Below are 23,376 nucleotides of genomic sequence, written 5' to 3'. Positions count from 1 at the left end.
AACCGCTTAAGTGGTTATTGGATTTTAATAATTGCAATTGCTTCGCTTAGGTGGTTATTCAAATCAATAACCAGCAGTTTTATAATTTTTTTATTATTATTATTTTTTTATATGGGCTTTTGGGTTTTTTTGAGGTGTTTTGGGCTTGCCTATTTTTTGGGTCAAAAGGTTCCAAAAAATAATGAATATGATGAAACCTTATCCCTAACCAATAACCGGCAATTTTATAACCTTTTTTTTTAAAAAAAAAAAAAAAAAAAAAAAAAAATTATGGGCCTTTGGGCTTTTTGAGGTATTTTGGGCTTATTTTAAATAGTTGTGGGTCGAAAGGTTCCAAAAAATAATGAATATGATGAAACCCTATCCCTAACCAAAACGATGTCGTTTTAATGTTATATATATATATATATATATATATATATATATATATATATAAGGGGAGGCGGTTAGCGGTTTTTTGGGCGGAGCGGTTAGCCCTTTTTTTTTATAACCGCCTACCAAAGCGGCTATGCGGTTATAAGTGGTTAGCAGTCGCGGGGCGATTATACCCGTTTGTATATCCCAAGGGGTAGCTCAATCAGCTGTGGACTACCCTTATAAAACGGATATCACTAGTTTGAATCCTCTCTCTCCCTCTTGTGTGAACATGTCAAAAAAAAAAAAAAAAAAAGTAGTATATTGATGTGACAATAAAAAACAACCATTGATTTTTTCTTGTTATAAGTTCTCATTAATCCAATGGTTGATTTTCAACGCCATCTCAGCATAGTTAAAAGTCTATTAAATATCATTTTAAAAAAAAGAAAAAAAAAAAAAAAGAAAATACCTTTTTCTCAATTTGCTCGAGAAAAGAAAGAAAAAGAAAGTCACGCCGAATTCACGAGCGCCAAGCGCCGCATATTTCAAATTCAAAAACAGAGTGGCGGTTCCGTTAATAACGTGCAAATTCAGGTCAAGTTTGGCACAGGCTCACATCCCTCCTCTGGATCCCATTTGAATTAAAACCCTTTCAGTACTCTTCGACTTCGTCAGTTCGTCTCTCATTCTACTTGGGCTTTTTCTCAGCCAACCTTGAACTGATCGATCGGATCATCGTACAGCGAAGAGCAATGTCTCTGAGGCCGAGCGCGAGGACCGAGGTCCGCCGGAACCGGTACAAGGTGGCCGTGGACGCCGAGGAAGGTCGTCGCCGAAGGGAGGACAACATGGTCGAGATCCGAAAGAGCCGCAGAGAAGAGAGCTTGCAGAAGAAGCGTCGTGAAGGCCTCGTACCTCACCAAATCCCCTCCTCTCTCGCCGCCAACCGCACTTCCGAAAGGGCCGAAACGAAGGTATTCATATCACAACCGTACGCCGCCGTTTTCAACGTTATCTAGCATAACCGTAAGCATGTCAATGTGTTGTTGCGTTTGTTAATGTAAATGCAGTTAGAAAGTCTGCCGGAAATGATCGGTGGGGTTTGGTCGGAGGACAAGAGCTTGCAGCTTGAGGCAACAACTCATTTCCGAAAGCTGCTTTCGATCGGTAAAATTTTTATGATTGAATTCGGTTTCTGATTGTGTTTTTAGTGGGTTGTTTTTTTGTTCTTACCATAATCGATTCTCCAGAGCGCAGTCCTCCGATTAATGAAGTTGTGCAATCCGGGGTTGTTCCCCGCTTTGTCGATTTCCTTGGGAGGGATGAGTTCCCACAACTTCAGGTTTGATTTCTAGCGCGTTTATGTTATTCATTTTGTTGCTGAATTCATTTTTATGTTTTTGATTGTGTTGTTCTATGGTATTGGGTGTTCTTTAGTTTGAGGCCGCTTGGGCCCTCACAAACATTGCTTCCGGGACATCAGAAAACACCCGGGTTGTGATTGATCATGGAGCCATCCCAATATTTGTCAAACTTCTAGACTCTACGAGTGATGATGTTCGTGAACAGGTGTATATCTTTAATGGGCATTGAGTTTTTATATGCTTTTATTTCGTGTTTGATTTGTATATGATCATATGTTTGATGATAATCCTTGGTTGAGCTGTAGGCTGTTTGGGCATTAGGAAATGTTGCCGGTGACTCGCCTAAATGTCGTGATCTTGTTCTTAGTCATGGGGCTTTAATGCCATTGCTGGCACAGTTTAATGATCATGCAAAACTTTCTATGTTGAGAAATGCGACATGGACATTGTCCAATTTCTGTAGGGGCAAGCCACCGCCTTTGTTTGAGCAGGTTGGAAATTTAAGCTGAGTGATTAGGGGCCTAATGCATCTTTTTCTCGTTTTCAAAATATTGTCTTCTTGATGTGCTTTTGAATCTTAATGCACAGACAAAACCGGCTCTCCCAGCTCTTGAGCGTCTTATACATTCAAATGATGAGGAAGTCCTCACTGATGCGTGCTGGGCACTATCATATCTTTCAGATGGCGCCAATGAAAAAATCCAGGCTGTAATTGACGCAGGTCCCTGCCCCCGACTTGTTGAATTTCTAATGTGAGTGTTGGATTTTTATTAGATTATTTGAATTAGTTTTTGATTGCTTGATGTTAGAATTCTTCAAAAAAAAAAAACCTTAATGCTTGAAAATTCTGTTTGGCTAGCCATCCCTCTACGACGGTGCTCATTCCTGCCCTTCGCACAGTTGGAAATATTGTCACTGGAGATCATATGCAAACTCAGGTGTGCAATGATAATATATTCACTGTTTTCTTTTTAATCTTGTTTCTTTAAAGTTGCTTTTGATTGTTCTGTTATCATGATTTATAATTGGATGGGACACAATATTAGTTCATGAGGTGACTAGTTATATTAATTAGTATTAAAATCAAACTGCATAGTGTTACTTACAGTCTGATATATCTATAAAACGCTCTGGTGGCAGTGGTTTTCTGTTTTACTGAATTTTATAGTGAAAATGAAAATATTTTTTACTTATCCATATAATTCAACACAATTAAATCTATAGCGGGTATCAGATGCTTTTAGGATGCACTAAGCATGCCGTTTCGCATTTGAATTGGAAGGATACATAAATCATTGGGCTTGGCCTCCTATTCTATGTTTTTTTGGGGCTTATTGTCAGTGATAATGAATATTTTGGTACTATTAGATTCTTTGTGATGAAGGCTAGCGCAAAGTTGTTATTGCCAGTGTGCCCAATACAACCTTCTTCATTTCTATTGGCTTGGGACTGGCGTTCCAAAGTTGGGACTCCAATAATAGGAGTAATTTTTGCAATTAGATTGATAATTGCAACCTTTGCATACAAATAATAGAGTAGTAAAAAATGAGTTACGAAACGTTCTCGTTTGCATTGGGAATACCTTGTATTACTTTTGATTCATCTCTCTCTCTCTCTCTTTAGCTATCTATCTATCTATATTTTTTTAAAGAACCATGTATGTGTGTGTTTCTTAAAATTATTTTTGGAATATTGGTCTCTATATGAAATATGGGACCTTTTTGAGTTTTGAAATGTCATCTGTTTCTTTTCTGAATTGGAATTTAATGCTTCATACTCTTGCTTCTTCAGTGTATAATAAATCATCAAGCTCTTCCTTGCCTTCTGAACCTGTTGACAAATAATTATAAGAAAAGCATCAAGAAGGAAGCTTGCTGGACCATCTCAAATATCACAGCTGGAAATGTAAATCAGATACAGGTGAGCAGATAAATTCATCCGCAAAAAATGCATGCACTAATTAGAATGTTGTCATGATAATCTTTGAGACATGTTTCAGTATGGCAGTAAGGAACCTACGGAAGAAACGTGATTATTATGGGTGTGATCTCATTTCTTGTTAATCTGTTGTGAAGGGTGATATTAAGACATTTTTTGAAAACTGGCAGGCTGTAATTGAGGCTGGCATCATTCCCCCCCTTCTCCAACTACTTCAAAGTGAAGAATTTGAGATCAAGAAAGAGGCTGCTTGGGCAATTTCAAATGCTACATCTGGTGGCACCCACGATCAAATCAAGTATTATTTCTTTCCCTGCAATCATCTCTTGTTCCTGTTAAATACGCTTGCCAAATAATTGTCTTACATTTAAGTGTTTGATCTATTTGTCTGGTAGGTACTTTGTGAGCCAGGGGTGTATTAAGCCGTTGTGCGATCTCCTCATTTGTCCAGACCCAAGAATTGTCACAGTTTGCTTGGAAGGGCTCGAGAACATTCTAAAGGTTGGGGAAGCTGAGAAGAATATTGGTAAAACAGGAGATGTAAACTTGTATGCCCAATTGATTGATGATGCTGATGGTTTAGATAAGATTGAAAACCTTCAGAGTCATGACAACAATGAGATATATGAGAAGGCAGTGAAGATTCTTGAGACATATTGGACTGACGAGGATGATGAGCCGTTGCCCCCAGGTGAAGCTCCCCAATCTAGCTTTGGTTTTGGAGGGAATGAAGTTTCTGTTCCTTCTGGTGGATTTAACTTCAGTTGAAGGTATGCATGCTTACCACCTCAACTATTAGTATGAGTGCATATTCAGTAAAGACAGTTGAGATAGCCTAAATTGCACTTGAGTGCAATTGTAAGAGTCCAAGCAATCGCAGGAGGAAGCCGCCTAATACATGAGCAACACCCCTTCCCCTATCTAGCTTTAGGAAAAAGAAAAGAAATGTTACTTTTAAGTTATTTCTTGTTCTCCTTGATGATAATTAGGGATTTTGTCATCCGAGTAAGAAAGATTTCTTCTTGGATGTTTCTTTTTGTTTTGGGGGATCAGTGAAATTTTGTTGGTTGTATTACTGTCAAAAAGTTATGGATTACCTAGTTTATGTTTGGTTATATTTTTCTTTCCTAAACATGTGTTACCTTCTTATGATTTTCTTGTTTGGTGCCATCCATGTGTTTTCGTTTTCATTCTATTTGCTATTGAGGCATGTGTCCTCCATATGTTAGGCAAAAGAGTAATATATTTGGATGGTGTAATCCCAATCCAAAGTGCGAGTGCTTTCATTAGTCTTTGGGCCTAAAGAAAACATAAACGTGAATATATATTCTTCCTGTTCCTTGTAGCCTTGTAGGTGTAGAAGATTCAATAAGAAGCCCATCTGCCAAAATTAACTTAAAATTGTAACGAATGAATTTGTAAGAGCAATTCAATCAATTCAGGCAACTCCTTTTTGTACAAAATTTGGGCAGCCAAATTATAAGAGATGTTTATGGTGAATTTAACCGAAGTCGAAGGTATGCACTAGTATCACTATGTACGAGACACACCTAAATTAATTTTGGATTGTCTAACCACTTACTCGAGCATGAGAGTTCCATGTAGTGCCTAAATTGCTGAAAATCCTTATTCATCGACGTCTTAACTTAAACTTTTTGGAGGGTTAATGGCATCTGCAGCTTTGCACCAACTTGTGCAAAGAAAAAGAATTTGAGACCATGAACCCCAATGAGTTAATGGTTGTCTTTTTGTCTTTTTAATGCACACAAGTTGTTCATCTCCACTTTTGGAGTTCAATTGGTAAATGATTTCATTTCGGTTTCAGTTTGATATTGTAATAAAAATTGATTGATGTAAAAAAAAATAAGAATATTTTTTTTTAAAAAAAAGTAAGAATATTTGGTATGGAAAAATGAAAATTTTTTGTTTTGTAGTAATTTTTTTATTTAAATAATTAAAAAAAAATTAATGTGATGTAAAAAATAAAAGAATGTTCAAAAAATAAAAATAAATGAAATGAATAGTATCTTGCCAAAATCAGGTCAAAATCATCTATCAAAGGAACCTTACCAGGGGTTTGGGGTTTTCCCAGATCTTTCATCTCCTGCAGAAAGACCACTTCAAGTATCAAAGTAGATACTATAGAATAATCTGAAGTAACCCACTCCAGCTTCCAAATGCACAGTGGAACCAATTAAAGAGCCGTCGTCAGTCCCAGTGGCTTTTTTTTTTTTAAAAAAAAAAACTTTTTTAAAAAGTTCTTGGTGGACGTTTCTGTGATCTGATTTGGCTACAATACCCATCTCTCCATCTCTCCACGTACTTGTTTTGTATTTAGGAACTTCCCCACATGGGTATTTCCCGTAAATTCCATTGGATTCCAGATTCTTGTGCTTCTACACGAAAGCGCAAGGAACCATCTCCTCCAATACCCTGCTGTCCAACCCGTGGGCAAGATTGTACTCTACTGTCGGATCTCGACAAACCCAAGTTGGACTTTTTTGTCTCCATGTTACCTCTAAAAAGTTCCCACGCAACAGTGGAGCCCAACTGTTCACACAGAGTTCTTGAATCAATCAATAATTTATCACCATTTTTGCCTGCAATTCTAGAACTTGGAAGACACAGATGAAAAGCCAACAATCTTCCACTGAGGAAGATGAGTATGAGTTATCAAGATCGGTTCATTGCTGGTGGCGCTCGGCTGCCAAGTTTGATGAATGCGTGAAGCTCAAGTATGACCTCCCAAATGTTTCAAGCCTAACCCCAAGGCTTAAAGTGCTGAAGGAGATGGAAAGGTTGGCTTTGATTGCGCCGGAAGGGCTTAACGAGCTCCGGCACAAGCTGCAGATGTATCGTTCCGGCGATTTTTGGGTGCCTGTAGGAGGAATCAGCAAGGAAGAGATGGACATTCCACCAACCATTACGATTCTCTTGGTGGGTTTCACTGGTTCTGGCAAAAGCTCTCTTGTTAACCTCATGTACAGTGTTCTTGGGCGCTCTGGAATCATACCTTTTGCTCAAACCTCACTAGGTAAGCCAAAGCCAAAGCCAAAGCTATGCTGTGCATTTTTGTGCCAACAATTTATGTTTGATATTTGCAGGGAGTTCTTCAAATTACACTACTATGTTGATGGAAGAGCACAATGTGTCGAGGAATATGAAAAGTGGGTTCTGTGTGTATGATTCAAGGGGCTTTATGTATGATCAAATGGGTGAGAATCTTGCAGAACTGTCCAGTTGGATGACTGATGGGGTTCATCATAATCAGCTGTGCTTAAGGCCGGGAGATAATGCATTGACCAAACTTGAAATGGAAAATCTTACCTTGAAACCAACTTCAAAGTTCGTGAGGAGGAGAGTGAATTTTGTAATGGTGGTAGCCAACATAGCAGAGATCTACAATGCATCAAAAGCAGGCGATTTCAAGCCATTGGAGGCCATTAGGGAGCTCTTCTGCTCTACTGTATTGAGAAAATCAAGTAAGCCTTCTATTGCTTAAAATTCGTTTCTTTTTAGTACTTTTTTTGAGTAGGTAATCAAGCAATATTGTTGAACACCTACATTGGTGCATGCACTTTTGATAAAGCCTCATAATAAATTCAAAGCGATCGAGACTTTTCCTTTGTATTACAGGCACATAGCTATCACCTCACAGCTGCATTTAGTACAATAATTTTTTTTTTTTAATAAGTCCTTTCTCAATCATGGCTAAATCGTAGACATCATAGTGTAGTGTCCTACACGAAGAGGATTGTGACCCTTTACCTAATGAATTTTACCTACCAAAGAAATCTATACACTTGACCTAAACTTTATATGGTTTTTTTTTTTTTTTTTTTTTAAAAAAAACATTTGATCCCTACTCTTGTAATTCTTAAAGAATTGCACGAGGCCCACAATTCATAAAATCGTGATCGCTCATTTTACAATCATGATTTTGTCAAGTCATTTATTTCAAAGAAAGAAAAAAAATTAGGTTCTTCTAGCCTACAACTTCAAAGAGGGTGGTCAAACCACCTGATTTTGTCAAGTCATTTATTTTGAAGAAAAAAAATTTGGTTCTTCTAGCCTACAACTTCAAAGAGGGTGGTTAAAAAGGGTGGTCAAAGTACCGCTCAAAATTCTTGGAAGTGCTCTGACTACCCCTTTAAGGATTAATGAGATAGTCGTCTCCTCTTCCTCAAAATTGGCTACCACCCTTCAAAAGCCTTAAGGGTGGCCGGTCACCGATAAATCTTGAGAAGTGTTTGACCAACCCTAAGCCAATTATGGGGTGGTTGACCCCTCTTTTGAGGTGGTACGGCCACCATACCCTCTTTGACTGAATAGTCAAATAACCTATTTTTTGAATTGGTTTTTTATTTTGGCTCAAAATAGATGATGGGACAAAATCAAGAGGGTTCATTTCAAATGAATAGTCACAATCTTAAGAATTGCAGAAATGATTATGCATGATCTTCATTGGGGTCATAGTTTTTCTCTAGCATATCAATTTCTTGTATAGACCACTTCCTATGAGCCCAGTAGATGGTCAAATTTCAATATAGATGTGCTAATTAAAGGCCTGGTAATATATTGCTTCAGAGCCTCAGCTTAGTATCTGCTAAATGCTTAATTACTCTTAATATTAATAATACAAATGTGGTATATATAACTTGTGGCTGCTGCAGATGAGAACCCTCTCTTGATCTTGACCCACGGCGACATGTTATCAACCGAGGAGAGGATCGACGGCCGCCTGAAAATATGCGAATGGCTAGATGTATCGGAAACCACGGGGGTATATGACATAGTGTGCCTCACAGAATACGGATATCTTGCGGAAGAATCAGACCCAGTGACAGCCTACGCCTTAACTGAAGCAGTTTATAGAGCGTTGGTGATATCAGATAGAGGACATTTTCCGAAGAAGAATATGTGGGACTGGGGAGTTGTGATATTGTCGTGGGTGATGTGCTTCTTTGCTGCATTCTTCGGTTGCCTTGCTGATATATGTTCCAAACTTGGGCAGAAGGAGAAACTACTCAAGTTGTGAAGAAGAAATAATATTAATTAATTTGTTGGTGTTTAATTAACTATGTATTAGTGTAGAGTGACGATGATTATGTGTGTTTTAGGTGAGATTTGACATTGGCTAACTCGACCATCTTGATGTGTAAATACAATATTTGAGACATATTAGGTAGTCTAGTCTCATTTATTTAGCTTCTGTTTGACCAAGATTGTATTCCTATTATTGCTTCTAATAATTAAAACCAACCTTAATCTTCTGTCTCTGTGTTTTAATGGGTGTTTGATTTCGTCTTTTTGTTTTGTTTTTCCATCGTCTCTCTCTCTCTCTCTTCGTGTATTTATGTTCTTGCATCGTCTCATCTCATGTACCATATATTATAAAAAAATAGTTTAAGACATTAAAAAAAGATAGAATGTTGAAAAGTATCTAATTAAATCATTAAAAATAAAACAAAGTACATTTTGACAACTTTGACATTAAAAAGGTTACTAAAAAATATTATATGTCTTTTTTTACTTTTAAAGTACTTTTCTTTTTTCTGATTAATAAAGGGAAAAAAAATTATAAGAAGATATATTTGAGTCTTGATTCGACTGGAGAGAGGAGAGATTATTTGAGAATACTTTCATACGCAAGGTGAAAAGCAACTTAGCTTGTGTAATATTTTCAAAATACTTCAAACATATATGTAGTTATCAAGCATCTAAACATGACAAAAATTAGTTAAAAACTAGTTTTGAAAGTGACATGCATGTAGCTAATTCCTAAAAATGGGTCTTATAAAGTGACGTGCTCTAAAAGCATGTGAGGAGCACATACTTAAACATGTAAAATTCTTAATTCACATGTTTAAATATAGGAAAAACTTTAGTGAAGACCTTCGAACTTTTACCCGCTTTGAAATGCTCCCCTTAAACTTCAACATCTCTCAATTTAGTCCCATGAACTTTCAATTGCTCTCAATTTGGACCCTTCCGTTAATTTTAGCCGTTAAAAATTAAAAGAAAAAAGATCAAAACATCCCTGATTTTTGTTAAATAAAAAAATATTTTGGATGTTGAAATTTTATACAAAAGTCAGGGGTATAAACGTCATGTGACGTTTAAAATCTGACGGTGAGATCTAAATTGAAAGCAATTGAAAGTTTAGGGAATTAAATTGAGAGATTTTGAAATTTATAGGAGGTTTATCAAATCGAATGGAAGTTCAGGAATTTTCAGTGAAGTTTCCCTTTAAATATATGATTATCATATGTTAAGAGACATTTAACAATTTATTAAAGTAGTTTGTAGCTAATTTCCAATTCATTTTATTCTTAATTCATAGATACTTTTAAACACATAATAATTTAATGGGATTGAATCACCAAAAAAAAAAAAAAAAAATCTTCCAATTAATCACCGAGATTGTTCTAGTTAGGTACAAAGAAGGAACTTCTCCATGCTTCTAGTTTTTACTGTTACAAGAATCTCCATGCTTCTGGATGCCTCTTCCCCATGAAGCAGAAGCACAAGGTGACACATACGCAAAGCACACCACACCAATGCACTATAAAGTGCTCACACGTGAACACAGCTAGCTACACACGTGTCTTCTCCTTCCCCCACAAAGTCTTGTTGTTTCTTTTCTGTCTCTGTTCCAAGTAGACGACGATCAAAGACACCCACGAGTTGGTTGAGCAAATATTAGAATAGAAAAGCCAAAATGCAATCGAGGGTAGCAGCCACCGCAAGAAGGTCGCCTTTGGTTCTCTCTCTTGCCCACAACCAAGCTCTCCGCCGAGGACTTGCCTCCTCCTCCGCCGGTCGCACCGCTGACCCTGGCATTCATTCGGGAGAGGTCGAAGCTAGCCCTGATGTGTATAACAGGAAAAACGATGTGAGATTCTCTCTCTTCTAGCTCAAGTTTTATCACTTTTTTTTAAAAAAAAAAAATTACGTAGAGTAAATTTTGTTCGGAGAAACTTCAGAAAGGATTTAAAGAGGTAGAGGTCTAAAGTGGAATTTCCCAATTTTTTTTTTTTTTTTTTAACAATTTGGAGAGATGACAATAAAAATCAGCTGAGGAAAAAAACAATTACCGTTTTAGCACTCATTTGTGGAATTTGCAGGGTCAAGGAACCGCGGTGGGTGCTGATGACACGGTAAAGCAAGAAACAGAACACAAACCAAGTACAGAAACCGGACCGTTGAAGCCTCCAAGAACACCTTATGCTTCCTCTCCGAGGCTGGAGAGCACCGGCGGCCTGAACCCACCACCGGACCCCATCATGCAGCAAAAGCGTAGCCACGGAACAACAACAATTAGCCTGGAAGAAGTCAGTTGTGCAGGGCTTGACGGCGGACCATGGCCAAAGGACAAGGAGGAAGAGCAGAGAGACGAAAGAGAGGGACAAGTTGAGGATTACAGAGATTACTACAAGCATCACAAGGCCTCACCATTGTCGGAGATGAAGATGGTCGATACGAGGAAGCCCATTACTAGGGCCACTGATGGGACGGCAGACGCCGACGAGGATTACGGTCTTGGTAGCGATGTGATTGTGTGGAGACCGGAGCAACTTGACACGGCGGAGGAGGCGCTTATGAGGGCCGTTGAGATATTCAGGCAGAATGCTATGCGTGGTGACCCTGATCTTCCGCACTCGAGGGTTCTTAGAGAGCTTCGAGGTGAATGGTTTTGAGGAGGAGATTTTTTTTTTAAAAAAAAAAATTATTTTCTTTTTACTTGTATGAGTAATGAGTGCGTTAGTGTGCTTTCTTTGTTTCCTTTCCCTTTCCCCCTTTGATTAAAAAAAAATAAAAATGAGCCACTAATCAGAAACCAGTTAATCTAGTTAATCGCTTTTAAAAGTTGTTGGAAATATTGGTAACTGGGTTTGGTTATCGATTTTTAATTTTTTATACATCCAGTTATGTTAAAAGGGTTTTTTTTTTTTTTTTTTTTAACAACCACAACAAAACCCTAATTTATTGAAAAAAAACAAAAATTATAATTGTTTTTTATTTAAAAGAGAAAAAAAAGGCCAAAAAGGTTAAATTAAGTCTAAAATATCAAATTTTTTAAAGACTCGGATAATTGGCTATCAATCGGTATATATAATCGGTAGTCGGTTATTAGTTATAATCGGATATTAATCATGGTTTTGGTTTTTAAAATTGACCAATCTATTATTTAGCAATTTTAGAACTGGTTTACACTACTAGGTTTTGTAGTTATTTCAGAAAAAAAATTGAATAATTAAAGTACTAAAGAAGTAAATATTAAAATGAGTACAAAACACCAAATAATAATAATAACGAGTACAAAATGAGATTTTAATTAATTTTCAGAGAATTTACATCATCCTATGATATGGTAAATGGTGATAGTGATTGGGAAACAATATAAGATCGAACAATCGAACATAAATATTTACTGAACAACTGAGCATGAAGATTACTTTTACGTACCCATTGGATTTAAGGTAAGATTTTGCTAGGGAGAAACCAAAAGATAGGTTGGAATTTCACTTTCGAGATGGTTCAAAAAGATAATGTAACCAAAAAAAAAAAACAATGAAAACAGAATGCATGTTTTGTTGGTACTCTCATGTTGGGCGAAGCACATGAAACATTTGTCATGTTGTTGGTCCACGGTGTTCGATCAATCGTTCTCGTCTTAAGACTTTTTAACATTCAAAATTTATTGAAATGGTATCAAGGCCGGTGATGTAGGACAACTCCGGTGGAGCGGTAGTGGTCAAGCAGAATTGAGTGCTCGATCACCGTTTGAGCGTTGGTCTACAAGATGAGTTATAGAATCAGGCAGAATTGAGTGTTCGATCACCATTTAGGCATTGGTCTACAAGATGAGTTGTAGAATCATTTGCTCGCTCGATCCCTAGCTCGAGCATATCAGCCAGCTGCATAACAATTTTGAGAAGTTTTTTAAATTGAATAAGGTGAAATTCTTTAAATTCAGTTTATTAAAAGTGATATGTATCCTTAGAGTCACACATTTAGTCACAGAGTAATGATACAATGCACGCCTTGCGTGCATCAACAGTGATGCACGCCAGGCACAAAATTTTATTTTATTATTATTTTTTTAAAAAAAAAAAAAAAAAAAATTTTTGCACTGGCGTGCGTGGGCGTGCCACGCACGCCGCGTGCATTGTATCATTACTCTTAGTCACATACACTGAAATGAAAGAATTTTCTTAAATTCAATTTATGTGTAGAAAAAATCTTTTTTGCTTGAGTCTCAAGTTTTATTTCTCGGTAAAGTTTTTCTTTAAATTGAATTGAAGGAAAATTGTTAAATTTAGTCTATTAAACGGGCATGTATCCTTAGAGTCAAAACCTTTTTTTTTTTGAAGAAATTTCTTAGAGTCAAACATTTTTAATACATCATGTTAGTCTCAAACACTATGGAATGAATTTTCTCCTATTCAGTTTTTTTTTTTTTTTAATAAAAAAACTGTCTGTTTTTATTTTACTATTACTGTTTTGTTTTGTTTTTGTTTTTAATTATTTCCTAGATGTCACAATCATATATGCTTGATTAGCATGAAACTGTTGATTTACACGTTAACTTTTTGAGAAAAAGGAGGGTTTGTGGGCACTGCATTCATTTTTCAGGGAGGCAGGCAATTGTATGGTCCAAGAACTTGATCGATCAACCACTATTCAATTCGAACTCTTGTTCTGTAGCAGTGAAAAATCATACAAAAATGTGGATGAAATTAGAGCATATATGCAAGCAATGTTATTATTATTATTCCTTTTATTTCTACGAACTAATAATTATTTTGCTCATTTTGTTTCTTCCTGGGATGGTGGGTACCACAGAACTGACAGAAGATAAAACACCGACAAATGGTGCGGTCACCAATACACATGCATCCATAGATCCCTATCTCCTCCTCCTCCCTTTCCCTCTCTCAACGTACCCCATATCACCATTGTCTTCATTTATATCTCTTCCCTCCTCCTTACTCTTTCTCCCTCGATCTGCTCTCTCAAATTTGACTCCAAACCCCCCTCCAAAATGTTGCTTTCATTAATCTCCACTCTCCTTCTCCTCTTAATCTCCTCAGCAGCCACATCAACTACAAATACAACAACAACAGTCATGTCCAAAGACCAAATATCATGCACAATGTGCAGTGAGTGTGAAAACCCATGTCCTGTGCCGGCATCGCCTCCGCCGGTGGTGGTTCTTCCCCCTCCCCCACCACCACCAGTGGTTTTGCCCCCACCGCCGCCGTCGTTGCCAGAATGCCCACCGCCACCCAAGCCCCCATGTGCTAACGATTGCTACTCCGACTCGCCGCCATCATCAGGGTCGCCTTCGCCGCCCAATTCAGGAACACAACCGTTCCCGCTGGCGCCGCCAAACCAGATTGTTCCTTATTTTCCTTACTATTATTACGCTCCACCGGGCACCGCCACTCATTCTAACTCTGTCCATTTGAAAATGCAGCAGCCATTTGTTTCCTCCATTGTACTCTTCATTATTACTTTTCTCTGCTTCTTCTAGATTAATTTGTATGCATTGCATTAAGTAGTGGCTCTTTCTCTCTGTGTCAGTTGCTTGCTATCTCTAGAATTAGAAAACTGTTGTGGACAGAACTGTACGTGTAGTAATTGGTGGAGAAAAGGAAGAAGAAATAAAGGTTGTTGGTCGAAGAATTATCGATCTCTCACATGTTTTGTGTGTGTAGTAGTGTCTTGTACTCTTATTATGTTGTTAAGGTTGAAAAAAAAATAAAGCAATTTGTAATTCTTATTATTATTATATGCTCGATCGTTAATCATTTCTTATTTTCCATTTTCAAGTTTATTAATTTTCCTTCTTGGAATAAGATTTCTTTTCAAAATCATCCCGCAAGTTGCAAACTTAACAAATAAAAGGTGGCACTATCACTCTAAAGACAGCTGGAAACTAACCTTATTATAACGCAATTAACATATTTGAAAGTTAATTGTTTTCTTCATTTCATAATATAGGGACGAATATGGGGAGATTAATATAATTTCTTTATATAAGAGGAAAAATGGAAGGTTGTCTAACAGAAAAGCAAGGTGGCGCAGAGATTCTACGCACCTGGAGTCCACTAAGGATCATGGCCATCACTTTTTTTGGTTGGTTGAAGATAGGGTTTCAAGGTTTAGAATCTAGATGCTGCTGCACATGTCAGTGGAATATATATATAATGTGTACTGGAAGTTATAATGAAGAAGATAAAATGATGATATAACGTATGGAGATGAATGGAGAAGGAGACAGAAAGAAGAGAATGGGGCTCGTGGTGGTGGGGTTGTAAATTGGAGGTGGCGGGCCACCACCAAAGGTCAAAAGTTAGTGGATTTGGCTCTTCTGTAATTATTATTATTATTATTATTGGTCCTTCAGTTTCAATTTGACTGCCAACTGCAGGAGGACAACATTCACTTTCGTGACTTTTGTCTAATCACTAAACTACTTCACGAGGGACACTCTCTTGATACTTGATACTCAACTCTTTTTTTTTTTTTTTTTTTAGTACTGTTTTATAATCATCTCTCATTTCACTCAATTCTATTCTAACGTTGCAATGTTCATGATTTTTTAATTCGATATTTATTAAAAAAATAAAAAGTTGATGAGCATATATAGTCACATTAGTCCTGTGTTATAAAAATGTGATGAAAGTTGAATATTTAGAATTGAGAAATACTACATATCTCAAATTTTATTTTCAAATGACGTGTTACCATCTCATGAGTTGGTGACACACTTTTTAAAATAATAAATCTCATGAGATGACGATACATCATTTGAAAAATAATTGTTAAGAGAAAAATTTGGGATGTGTAACACTCCTCTTTTAAAATTTAGAATTACTTTTAATATTGGTTGATTCAATGACTAAGAGAAACTGTCACATTAATCCAATAAGGTAAAAGTGAGATATGGTGTTATTTTCATATTTATTATACGTCAAACATTTTCCTTAAAATGTATTCTCCCTCGTAGTTAAAATGCATGAGATTTAAATAGTTAAATATGGAAAAAGAAATTTTAATAAAACAACGGGTGCAAGGTTGTTATATATACTTAAGGGATAAATGCAAAATTGGTTTATGTGGTTGGCCTAAATTACAAATTACTTATTGTGGTATAACAAATAATTTATATGTTTATGTAGTTAATCTAAATTATAAATTACTCCATGTGGTATAAAAAATAATTTATAAGTCCTCACGGTATACCAAAATAACAGTTTACTCCCTAGAATCAATTTTTGTTAAGTAACTTAACAGAATCGATTATTTTGTCACGTCGTACTACTATAATAAATTAACATAGTCTCTTTTATCCCCAAAATTTGTCTATGTGCATGGCATAAGCCTCCCTCATTTTCATCTTCTTCGTCACAATTTGAGAACATTTTGCAAGAATTTGACAGTCGCATTTTGTGAAGCGGCTGATGAAGATAAAGACGAGGGGGGGTTACGCACGTAGTAAAATTTTTGGAATATAAGAGATTGGGTTAGTTTACTGTAGCCGTATGACGTGGAGTGATGGCTGATGTGTAATCTTAGCTAGCGTTGTAAAATGATATGAAGAATCCTAATTGTCAATTTTGGAAGTCAGAAATTAATAATAACACGTGTTATGTTTTTATTGGGTATAACGTGGTAAATTGACAGATTTTATTAAAGTTACTTAACGAAAATTGATTTTAGAGAGTAATTTATACCACAATGAATAATTTATAATTTAGGCCAACTACAAAAACTTATAAATTATTTTTTATACCATATGAAGTAATTTGTAATTTAGGTCAACCACAATAACCAATTTTAAAAAGCCTTACTTTCAAGTTTTATTCACGCTTTTTCTTTTCTTTTTTTTTTTTTTTTAAAAAGAAGCTTCTATGTGAAAACTGTCGAATTTTCATACGTCACAGACTCCCAGGCGTTTCAATAATAAACCGTTGTTTGTCTTATCCATCTCCAAATGTAAGACTCGGGGACTCAAAACGACCCACGTCCACCGCATTAAACGCAGCAATCAATTAACCGCCGAAATTCAATTACCTCATATAATTAAGTAAGGATTAACCATCAAAATCCCTCTCTTAATTAATTAACACATCACAGTACTCATTCTCCCTCTCTCCGACGCAACTCTCCCCTGCCAGAGTCTCTCATCAGAAATGGCAAAAGCATTAACCGTTGCTGTTGCAAACAAGAACAAAACCCGTCATCCTCCTTATTTTGAGGTCCTCCAATTTTCCCATTTTTCCCCTTTCTAAACCATCATTTTTCCATTTTCTGCACAATTATTATTTTTATTGTTTTTGGCAGATGATAAGGGAGGCCATATTGACGCTGAAGGAGCGGAAAGGGTCGAGCCAGCAAGCGATAGCGAAGTCGATAGAGGAGAAGCACAAGAAAGTATTGCCATCAAAATTCAAGAAATCCCTGTCGGTGCAGTTGAACAAGTTTGTCAAGTCCGAGAGGCTTTTCAAAGTCAACAACTCCTTCAAGCTCTCCTCCGCCAACAACCCCAAGTTGGGCCTCAAACTGACCCACAAAACGAAGAAGGCCAAGAAGATTGCAGAGAAGCCCGTGAAGAGTAAGAAGGCCGGCTAGGAAGTAGGAAGTGATTTAATGTTAATTAAGGTTGACAATGTTGTTCTATTTAATATTAATTGTTGCTTTTTTATGTGTATTTAATGTTGTTGTTTATTAGATAAGAAAAAAATATATATGTGTTATTAGAATATATTGATCAGCAACATATATATATATATATAAAAAAAATTTAATCTTGCTTATGAAATGAATTCTCTTTATTTTACTTGAAATTGGATAGGGTTGTGTTGTGGTGTGGTGTCTATTTGGAGTTGTTTTTTTTTTTTTTAATTGGGAAATTAAGAAATAAATGCAAATCTCAAGCCCACCTCAGAGGAATTTATGTTTAGTTAAAGTTCACACCTAAAGTTGTTGATTCCTTTTGTGTGGCGATTGGGAAGGTCTTGGGGAAATTCCTCTTCCTTGGAAGAGATATTCATACTATAACGGATGGTTGGTTTGGTGGATTTGAATATTAATTTATGGTACGTTTTAGGAATTAAATTGCTATTATTGGGAATCCAAGGAGTTTAAACACAATCATCATTCATATTCATTAGTTTTGTGATAATACTTATTCTTTCACTAGAATATAATCAAAATTGCTAAAATATACACTATGTATTTAAAAAAGTAAACATAAAATGAAAAACACTCTTGGGTTGTAGAACCACCACAGCAGTGGTTACGGCCACCTCTAATAGCATTGAGAGGCAGGGAGGGGATCGCACCACTCCCGTGGTTTTGCCAAGGAGTGGTCAGCCACACATAAAAAGTTTTGTGTTTTTTTTTTAAAATAAAAATAAAAAATAGAATAGGGTTGCCAAAAAAAAAAAAATTTTGAAAAGCATTTTCCTCTCATTTTTTTTAGAGGAAAATTTATCCTCTTTGTAAGGGAATAATTATTTTCATGGGAATAGATATTTTGCATATCAAATATGCCCTTACATTTGCTCAAGCATATATAATGCTTAATGGATTAAGATCTTGTGCAATGAAGCTATCCTATTGCAATATAAGAGTCTGCTCGAACTCCGCCTATTCGAGCCATCTAAGCAAGTGATCAAGGACTGAATTGGCCGAACACCCGCCCAAACTGCTTCTCAAATAAGGCTGCCAATTGTAATATAATATGACAACCTGATTACACGGGAGCTAAATCCATGCTTATATATGTATTTATATATTAGTGTTTTGGATAATTTTGTAGCCGCCGTACGTAACCATCTTTTTCCTAGTCCAATATTGAGGTCCATGATATTGTCCAATTGGCTTTCCTTCTATTTCACAGGTCCCATTTCTCCTCTTTGTCGTTTTGATGAAAGAGATTCTTAATTGGTTGTTATCAGCTTGAAGCATGCATGTATTTGCTCCACAGAAAAGACTCAAAGATTACAGAATAATTAGCTAGAGGATTAATTGAAAGTCAAGAGTGTGATGGCCGGTATTTAACTGAAGTGGGAGATTTTAGTTAGAGCCGAAAGAGACTACGCAGAATAAATGAAATTTGAAAACAACCCGTCAATTGGTTTGGAATTGTCAAAGTCTTCTTCATATGATTTTCCATCCCCAAACTTTAAGAAAAATATCTGATATTACGTCAATGGTTTTGCCATGTGCCTTGTCTTTTCATTGGGTGACAATGGAATCCAATAAAGTTTGCATTATATATAAATGTCTCCCACCTATTAACTAAAATTTAAATAAATTTTAGACAAGTAGATTAAATGCTCTTACAATAAGAAATTCAGTCACATTATATAAAGAAAAATACTACGATTTTTCTTAGTGTTTTCTTTTATATATATTATTTTCTAAAAGTATATATATATATATATGAGGGGCCAATGGAGTAATTTTTTTTTTCCTTAAAACAAAATTCATGTAAAATAATAATAATAATAATAATAAAAAACATAAGGAGAAACGTACCGTATCATTAATCTAATGCAAAATCAGATTTATTCCAATATATATCTCCCCTAGCATCTTTGGCCACGCACCATCTTATGTCAGCATCCTTGTGTGTGATGCAGGGAAATAAAAAATAAATTAAAAAAAAAAAAAGCACCGACATAAGGAAAAAAAAATACAAATACATCAATTAGCAGTCACAATTAATCCATTTAATATACAATTAAATATTTTACAAATTGTGATTCAAAGATTGTTAGGATTGATGAGATGCTTTGACTTGCTCCATTGATCAATGACAGCACAATTTTATTATTCCTAGTTTGGTAGTACATCATTTATTATTTTTTTTTTTTCTGTTTTGTTTAATCATCACCCCCAATAATGTTCTTAATTATTTGCACATGGCACGTAGACAGCAACAATTCCTTTACCAAGACACGAAAAGTATAAATTATTGTTAGGCTTCAATTGGGCCACTACACTTATGACTTCTTGTTATAGTGGATAAAGATGCATCAACAAATAATAAAAATCATAAAGATGCTCAAACACAAGCCAAAAACCACTACTTCAAAATCAACCTTTTCAATTATAGAAAACCCATCTCATCAATTCACATCATGCCAAACTAATTATAGGACGTATTGGCGGGTTTATCTTAAACAAGTTTTATCGTTGCTATCAAATATATTAATAGTCTTCGCAGTTAAAACAACAGACGTACATGTATTTGCCTTGTTTGGGAAGCAAGATTTTTCAACTCAAACTCAAATTTTTTCTAAATTCATGTTTGGCAATTTTCTAAACTCAACTCAACTAAAAAAATTTCAACTTTAACTCAAAAGTTTTCAACCCAATTAATAAAGATTGAAAATAAATAAATTTAGGATGATCGAAACATCTCAGGTGGTGGCTGGACCACCCTTAAGAATCTAAGGGTGACCGATCCACCTCCTAGGGGAGGATCGGCCTCCCCCAAAGGCCGAAGTTAATGGGGGGTAGCCGAGCCATCCTCCACCCCGTCTAATTTGAAGGTGACAAGAAATGGCTAGGGGTGGCCAAACTACCTCCATTAGTTTTGGAGGTGGTCAATCCACGTACTACGGGTGGATCAACCATGTCCAAGTAACCATTGGGGTGGCTCAACCACCCCCAAACAGTTTTTGGGATAGCTAAATCGCTGTTGGGGGTGGCTTGACCACCCCCATTAGTTTCAGGGGTGGCTCTGGTGGTGACTCAACCGTCTTTAGACACTTAGGGGTGGATCATCGACACTTAGGGGTGGATCGATGATCCACCCCTTGGTGGTAGTTTGGCCACCCCTAGGGGTGGTTCAAAATTGCCCATTTTTTTAAAAAATAAAAAATAAAAAATAATTTTTTTTAATATTTTAATAATTTTTTTAATTATATGTATTTTTATAATTTTTACTTAATTTTATTGATTACCACTCAAACATAATCTCAATTCTTTTTTTCTTTGATATCCACACTAAAAAAAACTCAAAAATAAATTGAATTCAAAACCAAAAAATGGCATTCGGCAGGTTTTTTGAAGAAAGCAGTGACGATTACATCTAAAAATTAGATTGAACAATCAAATTTTTTTCTTAAATAAAAAAATAACAAAAAAGAAAAAAAAAAAAAACCATTTAATGAGCGAAAACTACTTTTGAAAAGTTTGGCAAAAACAGAGCTTTACAAAAAGTCAAAGAGACATGTTATTGTGTGGTCATCGAGACACCATAGCTTTTGGATACCGCAAAGGGCCTGAAACTTGAGGCTTTGCCGATGGATGAGATCATCATCATCATCATATTGTGATTATCTAGAATGATAGGGTATTAACATTTATTTTATTATATAATTCTAGTTAGTTTTAGAGTAATATAAAATTAATTGATGTGATGTGTTTTAAATAATTTATTTTATATTTTTTTAAGTAACTAACATAAAAAAAAAAAAACTACAGATTACGTCAATCAATAAAAATAAGCGTAAAATATAACATTACTTCAATCAATGATTCATGAATACTGGCCAGCAAGTAGTAGTGATCCAACTACCTATTTTTTCCTCTCATCTCTTCCAATTCACGCTTATAGTTATATGCATCCAAAGTCCTCTCTATTTTAGTTGAAAACGGTTAAAATTTTATTTTGTTGCATCTAATTATAAATATATAAGATTTATAATAATAGTTAGAAAACATTTCACAAAGAATCCCTAAATTATTACTCAATTTAAAAAGACTTTCTCAAATTTTAAAACTTCTTAATTTTACCATTCAAACTTTCAATTTGATGTAATGTACTCCCTTCGTCAATTTTTAAACGTTAAAAGTGATAAAATAGTCTTTATACTCCTTAAACTTTTATAAAATTCTAAATTTACTCTTAATTTCATATTTATTTATTTTTTAAAAAAAAGTTATTAAAAAAAAAGGGTCAATGGGTTTGGTCTTTTTTTTAAAAAAAAAATAAATAAAATTCAAGGATAATTTGATCTTTTTAATCATTTCTGTTTAGGGTTAATGGCAAAACTTGACGAAATGTGATAAATTGCATTAAATTAAAAGTTGAAAGAGTAAAATTAAAAAAAAAAATTAAAATTTGAGGATCTTCTCTAATAGTTCAATATCCTAGTGAAATTAAAATTAAAAAAAAAAAAAAAAAATACCATTGGTTCTTGGTGTCTGGCACGTGTCATGTCCGGCCTCATTAAATAAGAACAACGGCATCCGTGAGAAATGCAGGTACGTAGTACCATCTCTCATTTATGATCACCACCCCCTCCTTTCCTACTAATTATCCGCACATATTACTTATTGGCCGAATTTGATATATATATATATATATATGAATGCATATCTTCATGCCTCACCCACCTCTCTTTCTCTCACTTGAGCGAGCTAGAGAGAAGGCAAGGGAGAACAAGAATGGAAGGTGTATCGGCGAGCATGTACAAGGGGCTGAGAGGGTACTGGAGGAGGAGAGACTACGAGAAGCTCAATGGGTCGGGTCGGAGGCGAAGGGCGAGGGTGGAGCTGGGCTCGACTCGTCGGAGGCGGTTCTGGCGGATCAAGACCGCGCCGAAGCTTCGGCGCCTGAGAGCGTCTTCGCCCAAGAAGCTCTTGCGGTGGCTTCGAGACTGGTACGTCAACATGATGCTGCGATTGGCTAACTCCCGGGCGTTCACTGCCGGAGTCGCCGGAGGATACGGTGGGGCCACGTGCGATGCGATTGGTGGGTTCGCGAGGGCCCCATCTAAGGAGTACGATGAGAAGGTGATCGTTCAGATCTACAAGAGTGTCGTGATGCCGCAGGGCATCGCGATGTAGCAGAACTTGGCTCAGAACGGTACTTTCTCTTTTGTCTTTTGTTTGGATGAATAACCAGACGGTAATTTAAATTAATTACGGGTATTGTTTTGCATCAGCACAGATTTGATTAAGTGCAGCAAATCATGCAAATTGATCTCGGTAATTCAACATAAAAATTAAGAAAATTTATTTTCCACTTTATTTTTTTTTGTTGCTATTTTTATTTTTAATGATGTTCTTGTCATTGTAAGTTGTAACAATAACTGATAAGTGATAATCCGTTGTAAAAATGCTAAATCTGAAATATTATCTGACTTCTTACTAATAATAATTAGTTGGAACTTGAACGCTTTTTAGTAATAATTAGTTATATTTAAAGGGTATTTTTGTCCTTTCACTTTTTGATAAGTAAATAATATTTCTTCTAACCAATATTATCTAGTTCAAATGAACTAAAAAAATGTCCTAATTTTGTTATTTTATGTCAAATATAGTCCATAATTAAATTTAGGAAAATATTTATCGAAATAATTAAGTTAGCGGTTGAGGCGTTAAAAGTCAGCTAGATAATAGACTACCATATAATCTTATATAAAAACTTATAATAAAAGTTTTAGGACTAATAAATTGACTTCTAATCATGTGTAATTGATTTTTTTTGGCACTTGGGACCAATAAATACATTATATAATAGAGGAATATATGATCATGGGTGCAAGTCACTTTGATTTGACTCCATCTTAAAGACATTTGTTATTAATTCATCCAAAAAAAGAAAAGACCCAAAAAAAAAAAAACAAAACACAAAGAGTATAATTTTAGTTAAGGTGGGGGAACAAGCAATGACTGGTAA

At 35.6% G+C, this 23,376-nt stretch overlaps 6 protein-coding genes across 6 annotated transcripts; all 6 read left to right on the top strand.

Moving 5' to 3' along the window:
- Nucleotides 1-968: 968 nt before the first annotated feature.
- On the top strand, nt 969-4,769 carry LOC132170352 (importin subunit alpha). Its single transcript, XM_059581304.2, has 10 exons — nt 969-1,331; nt 1,428-1,524; nt 1,608-1,699; nt 1,795-1,926; nt 2,027-2,212; nt 2,310-2,473; nt 2,581-2,659; nt 3,513-3,641; nt 3,830-3,957; nt 4,055-4,769. Exons 1-10 carry the CDS (start codon nt 1,110-1,112, stop codon nt 4,425-4,427), a joined length of 1,602 nt encoding a protein of 533 aa, XP_059437287.1. The 5' UTR covers nt 969-1,109; the 3' UTR covers nt 4,428-4,769.
- A 1,257-nt stretch (nt 4,770-6,026) lies between these two features.
- On the top strand, nt 6,027-8,932 carry LOC132171300 (uncharacterized). Its single transcript, XM_059582584.2, has 3 exons — nt 6,027-6,693; nt 6,764-7,141; nt 8,333-8,932. The coding sequence occupies exons 1-3, from the start codon at nt 6,288-6,290 to the stop codon at nt 8,695-8,697; spliced, it is 1,149 nt and encodes a 382-aa protein (XP_059438567.1). The 5' UTR covers nt 6,027-6,287; the 3' UTR covers nt 8,698-8,932.
- A 1,157-nt stretch (nt 8,933-10,089) lies between these two features.
- LOC132171665 (uncharacterized) lies at nt 10,090-11,514 on the top strand. The gene is made up of 2 exons (XM_059583038.2): nt 10,090-10,554; nt 10,787-11,514. Exons 1-2 carry the CDS (start codon nt 10,381-10,383, stop codon nt 11,357-11,359), a joined length of 747 nt encoding a protein of 248 aa, XP_059439021.2. The 5' UTR covers nt 10,090-10,380; the 3' UTR covers nt 11,360-11,514.
- Nucleotides 11,515-13,568: 2,054 nt separating this feature from the next.
- On the top strand, nt 13,569-14,422 carry LOC132169154 (uncharacterized). The gene has a single exon (XM_059580234.2). It carries the CDS (start codon nt 13,708-13,710, stop codon nt 14,197-14,199), a length of 492 nt encoding a protein of 163 aa, XP_059436217.2. The 5' UTR covers nt 13,569-13,707; the 3' UTR covers nt 14,200-14,422.
- Nucleotides 14,423-16,864: 2,442 nt separating this feature from the next.
- LOC132169152 (histone H1-like) lies at nt 16,865-17,303 on the top strand. Its single transcript, XM_088513537.1, has 2 exons — nt 16,865-16,930; nt 17,016-17,303. The coding sequence occupies exons 1-2, from the start codon at nt 16,865-16,867 to the stop codon at nt 17,301-17,303; spliced, it is 354 nt and encodes a 117-aa protein (XP_088369663.1).
- Nucleotides 17,304-21,995: 4,692 nt separating this feature from the next.
- On the top strand, nt 21,996-22,727 carry LOC132171520 (uncharacterized). Its single transcript, XM_059582854.2, has one exon. It carries the CDS (start codon nt 22,140-22,142, stop codon nt 22,539-22,541), a length of 402 nt encoding a protein of 133 aa, XP_059438837.1. The 5' UTR covers nt 21,996-22,139; the 3' UTR covers nt 22,542-22,727.
- Nucleotides 22,728-23,376: the final 649 nt, after the last annotated feature.

This window comes from Corylus avellana, chromosome 1 (assembly GCF_965113065.1).
Source record: "Corylus avellana chromosome 1, dhCorAvel1.hap1.2, whole genome shotgun sequence".
NCBI lineage: Eukaryota > Viridiplantae > Streptophyta > Magnoliopsida > Fagales > Betulaceae > Corylus > Corylus avellana.
Note: the sequence above shows the minus strand (reverse complement) of the source record. Positions and strands in the feature narration are given on the sequence as shown.

Excerpts from the sequence above, each read along its gene's own strand:
- LOC132170352 (XM_059581304.2), top strand. The coding sequence starts at position 1,110 with ATGTCTCTGAGGCCGAGCGCGAGGACCGAGGTCCGCCGGAACCGGTAC. Across the intron at positions 1,332-1,427 it reads CCGAAAGGGCCGAAACGAAG|TTAGAAAGTCTGCCGGAAAT; the intron begins GTATTCATATCA and ends ATGTAAATGCAG. Across the intron at positions 3,642-3,829 it reads GAAATGTAAATCAGATACAG|GCTGTAATTGAGGCTGGCAT; the intron begins GTGAGCAGATAA and ends GAAAACTGGCAG.
- LOC132171520 (XM_059582854.2), top strand. The coding sequence starts at position 22,140 with ATGGAAGGTGTATCGGCGAGCATGTACAAGGGGCTGAGAGGGTACTGG.
- LOC132171300 (XM_059582584.2), top strand. The coding sequence starts at position 6,288 with ATGAAAAGCCAACAATCTTCCACTGAGGAAGATGAGTATGAGTTATCA. Across the intron at positions 6,694-6,763 it reads TTTTGCTCAAACCTCACTAG|GGAGTTCTTCAAATTACACT; the intron begins GTAAGCCAAAGC and ends TGATATTTGCAG. Across the intron at positions 7,142-8,332 it reads TACTGTATTGAGAAAATCAA|ATGAGAACCCTCTCTTGATC; the intron begins GTAAGCCTTCTA and ends TGGCTGCTGCAG.
- LOC132169154 (XM_059580234.2), top strand. The coding sequence starts at position 13,708 with ATGTTGCTTTCATTAATCTCCACTCTCCTTCTCCTCTTAATCTCCTCA.
- LOC132171665 (XM_059583038.2), top strand. The coding sequence starts at position 10,381 with ATGCAATCGAGGGTAGCAGCCACCGCAAGAAGGTCGCCTTTGGTTCTC. Across the intron at positions 10,555-10,786 it reads TGTATAACAGGAAAAACGAT|GGTCAAGGAACCGCGGTGGG; the intron begins GTGAGATTCTCT and ends TGGAATTTGCAG.
- LOC132169152 (XM_088513537.1), top strand. The coding sequence starts at position 16,865 with ATGGCAAAAGCATTAACCGTTGCTGTTGCAAACAAGAACAAAACCCGT. Across the intron at positions 16,931-17,015 it reads GTCATCCTCCTTATTTTGAG|ATGATAAGGGAGGCCATATT; the intron begins GTCCTCCAATTT and ends TGTTTTTGGCAG.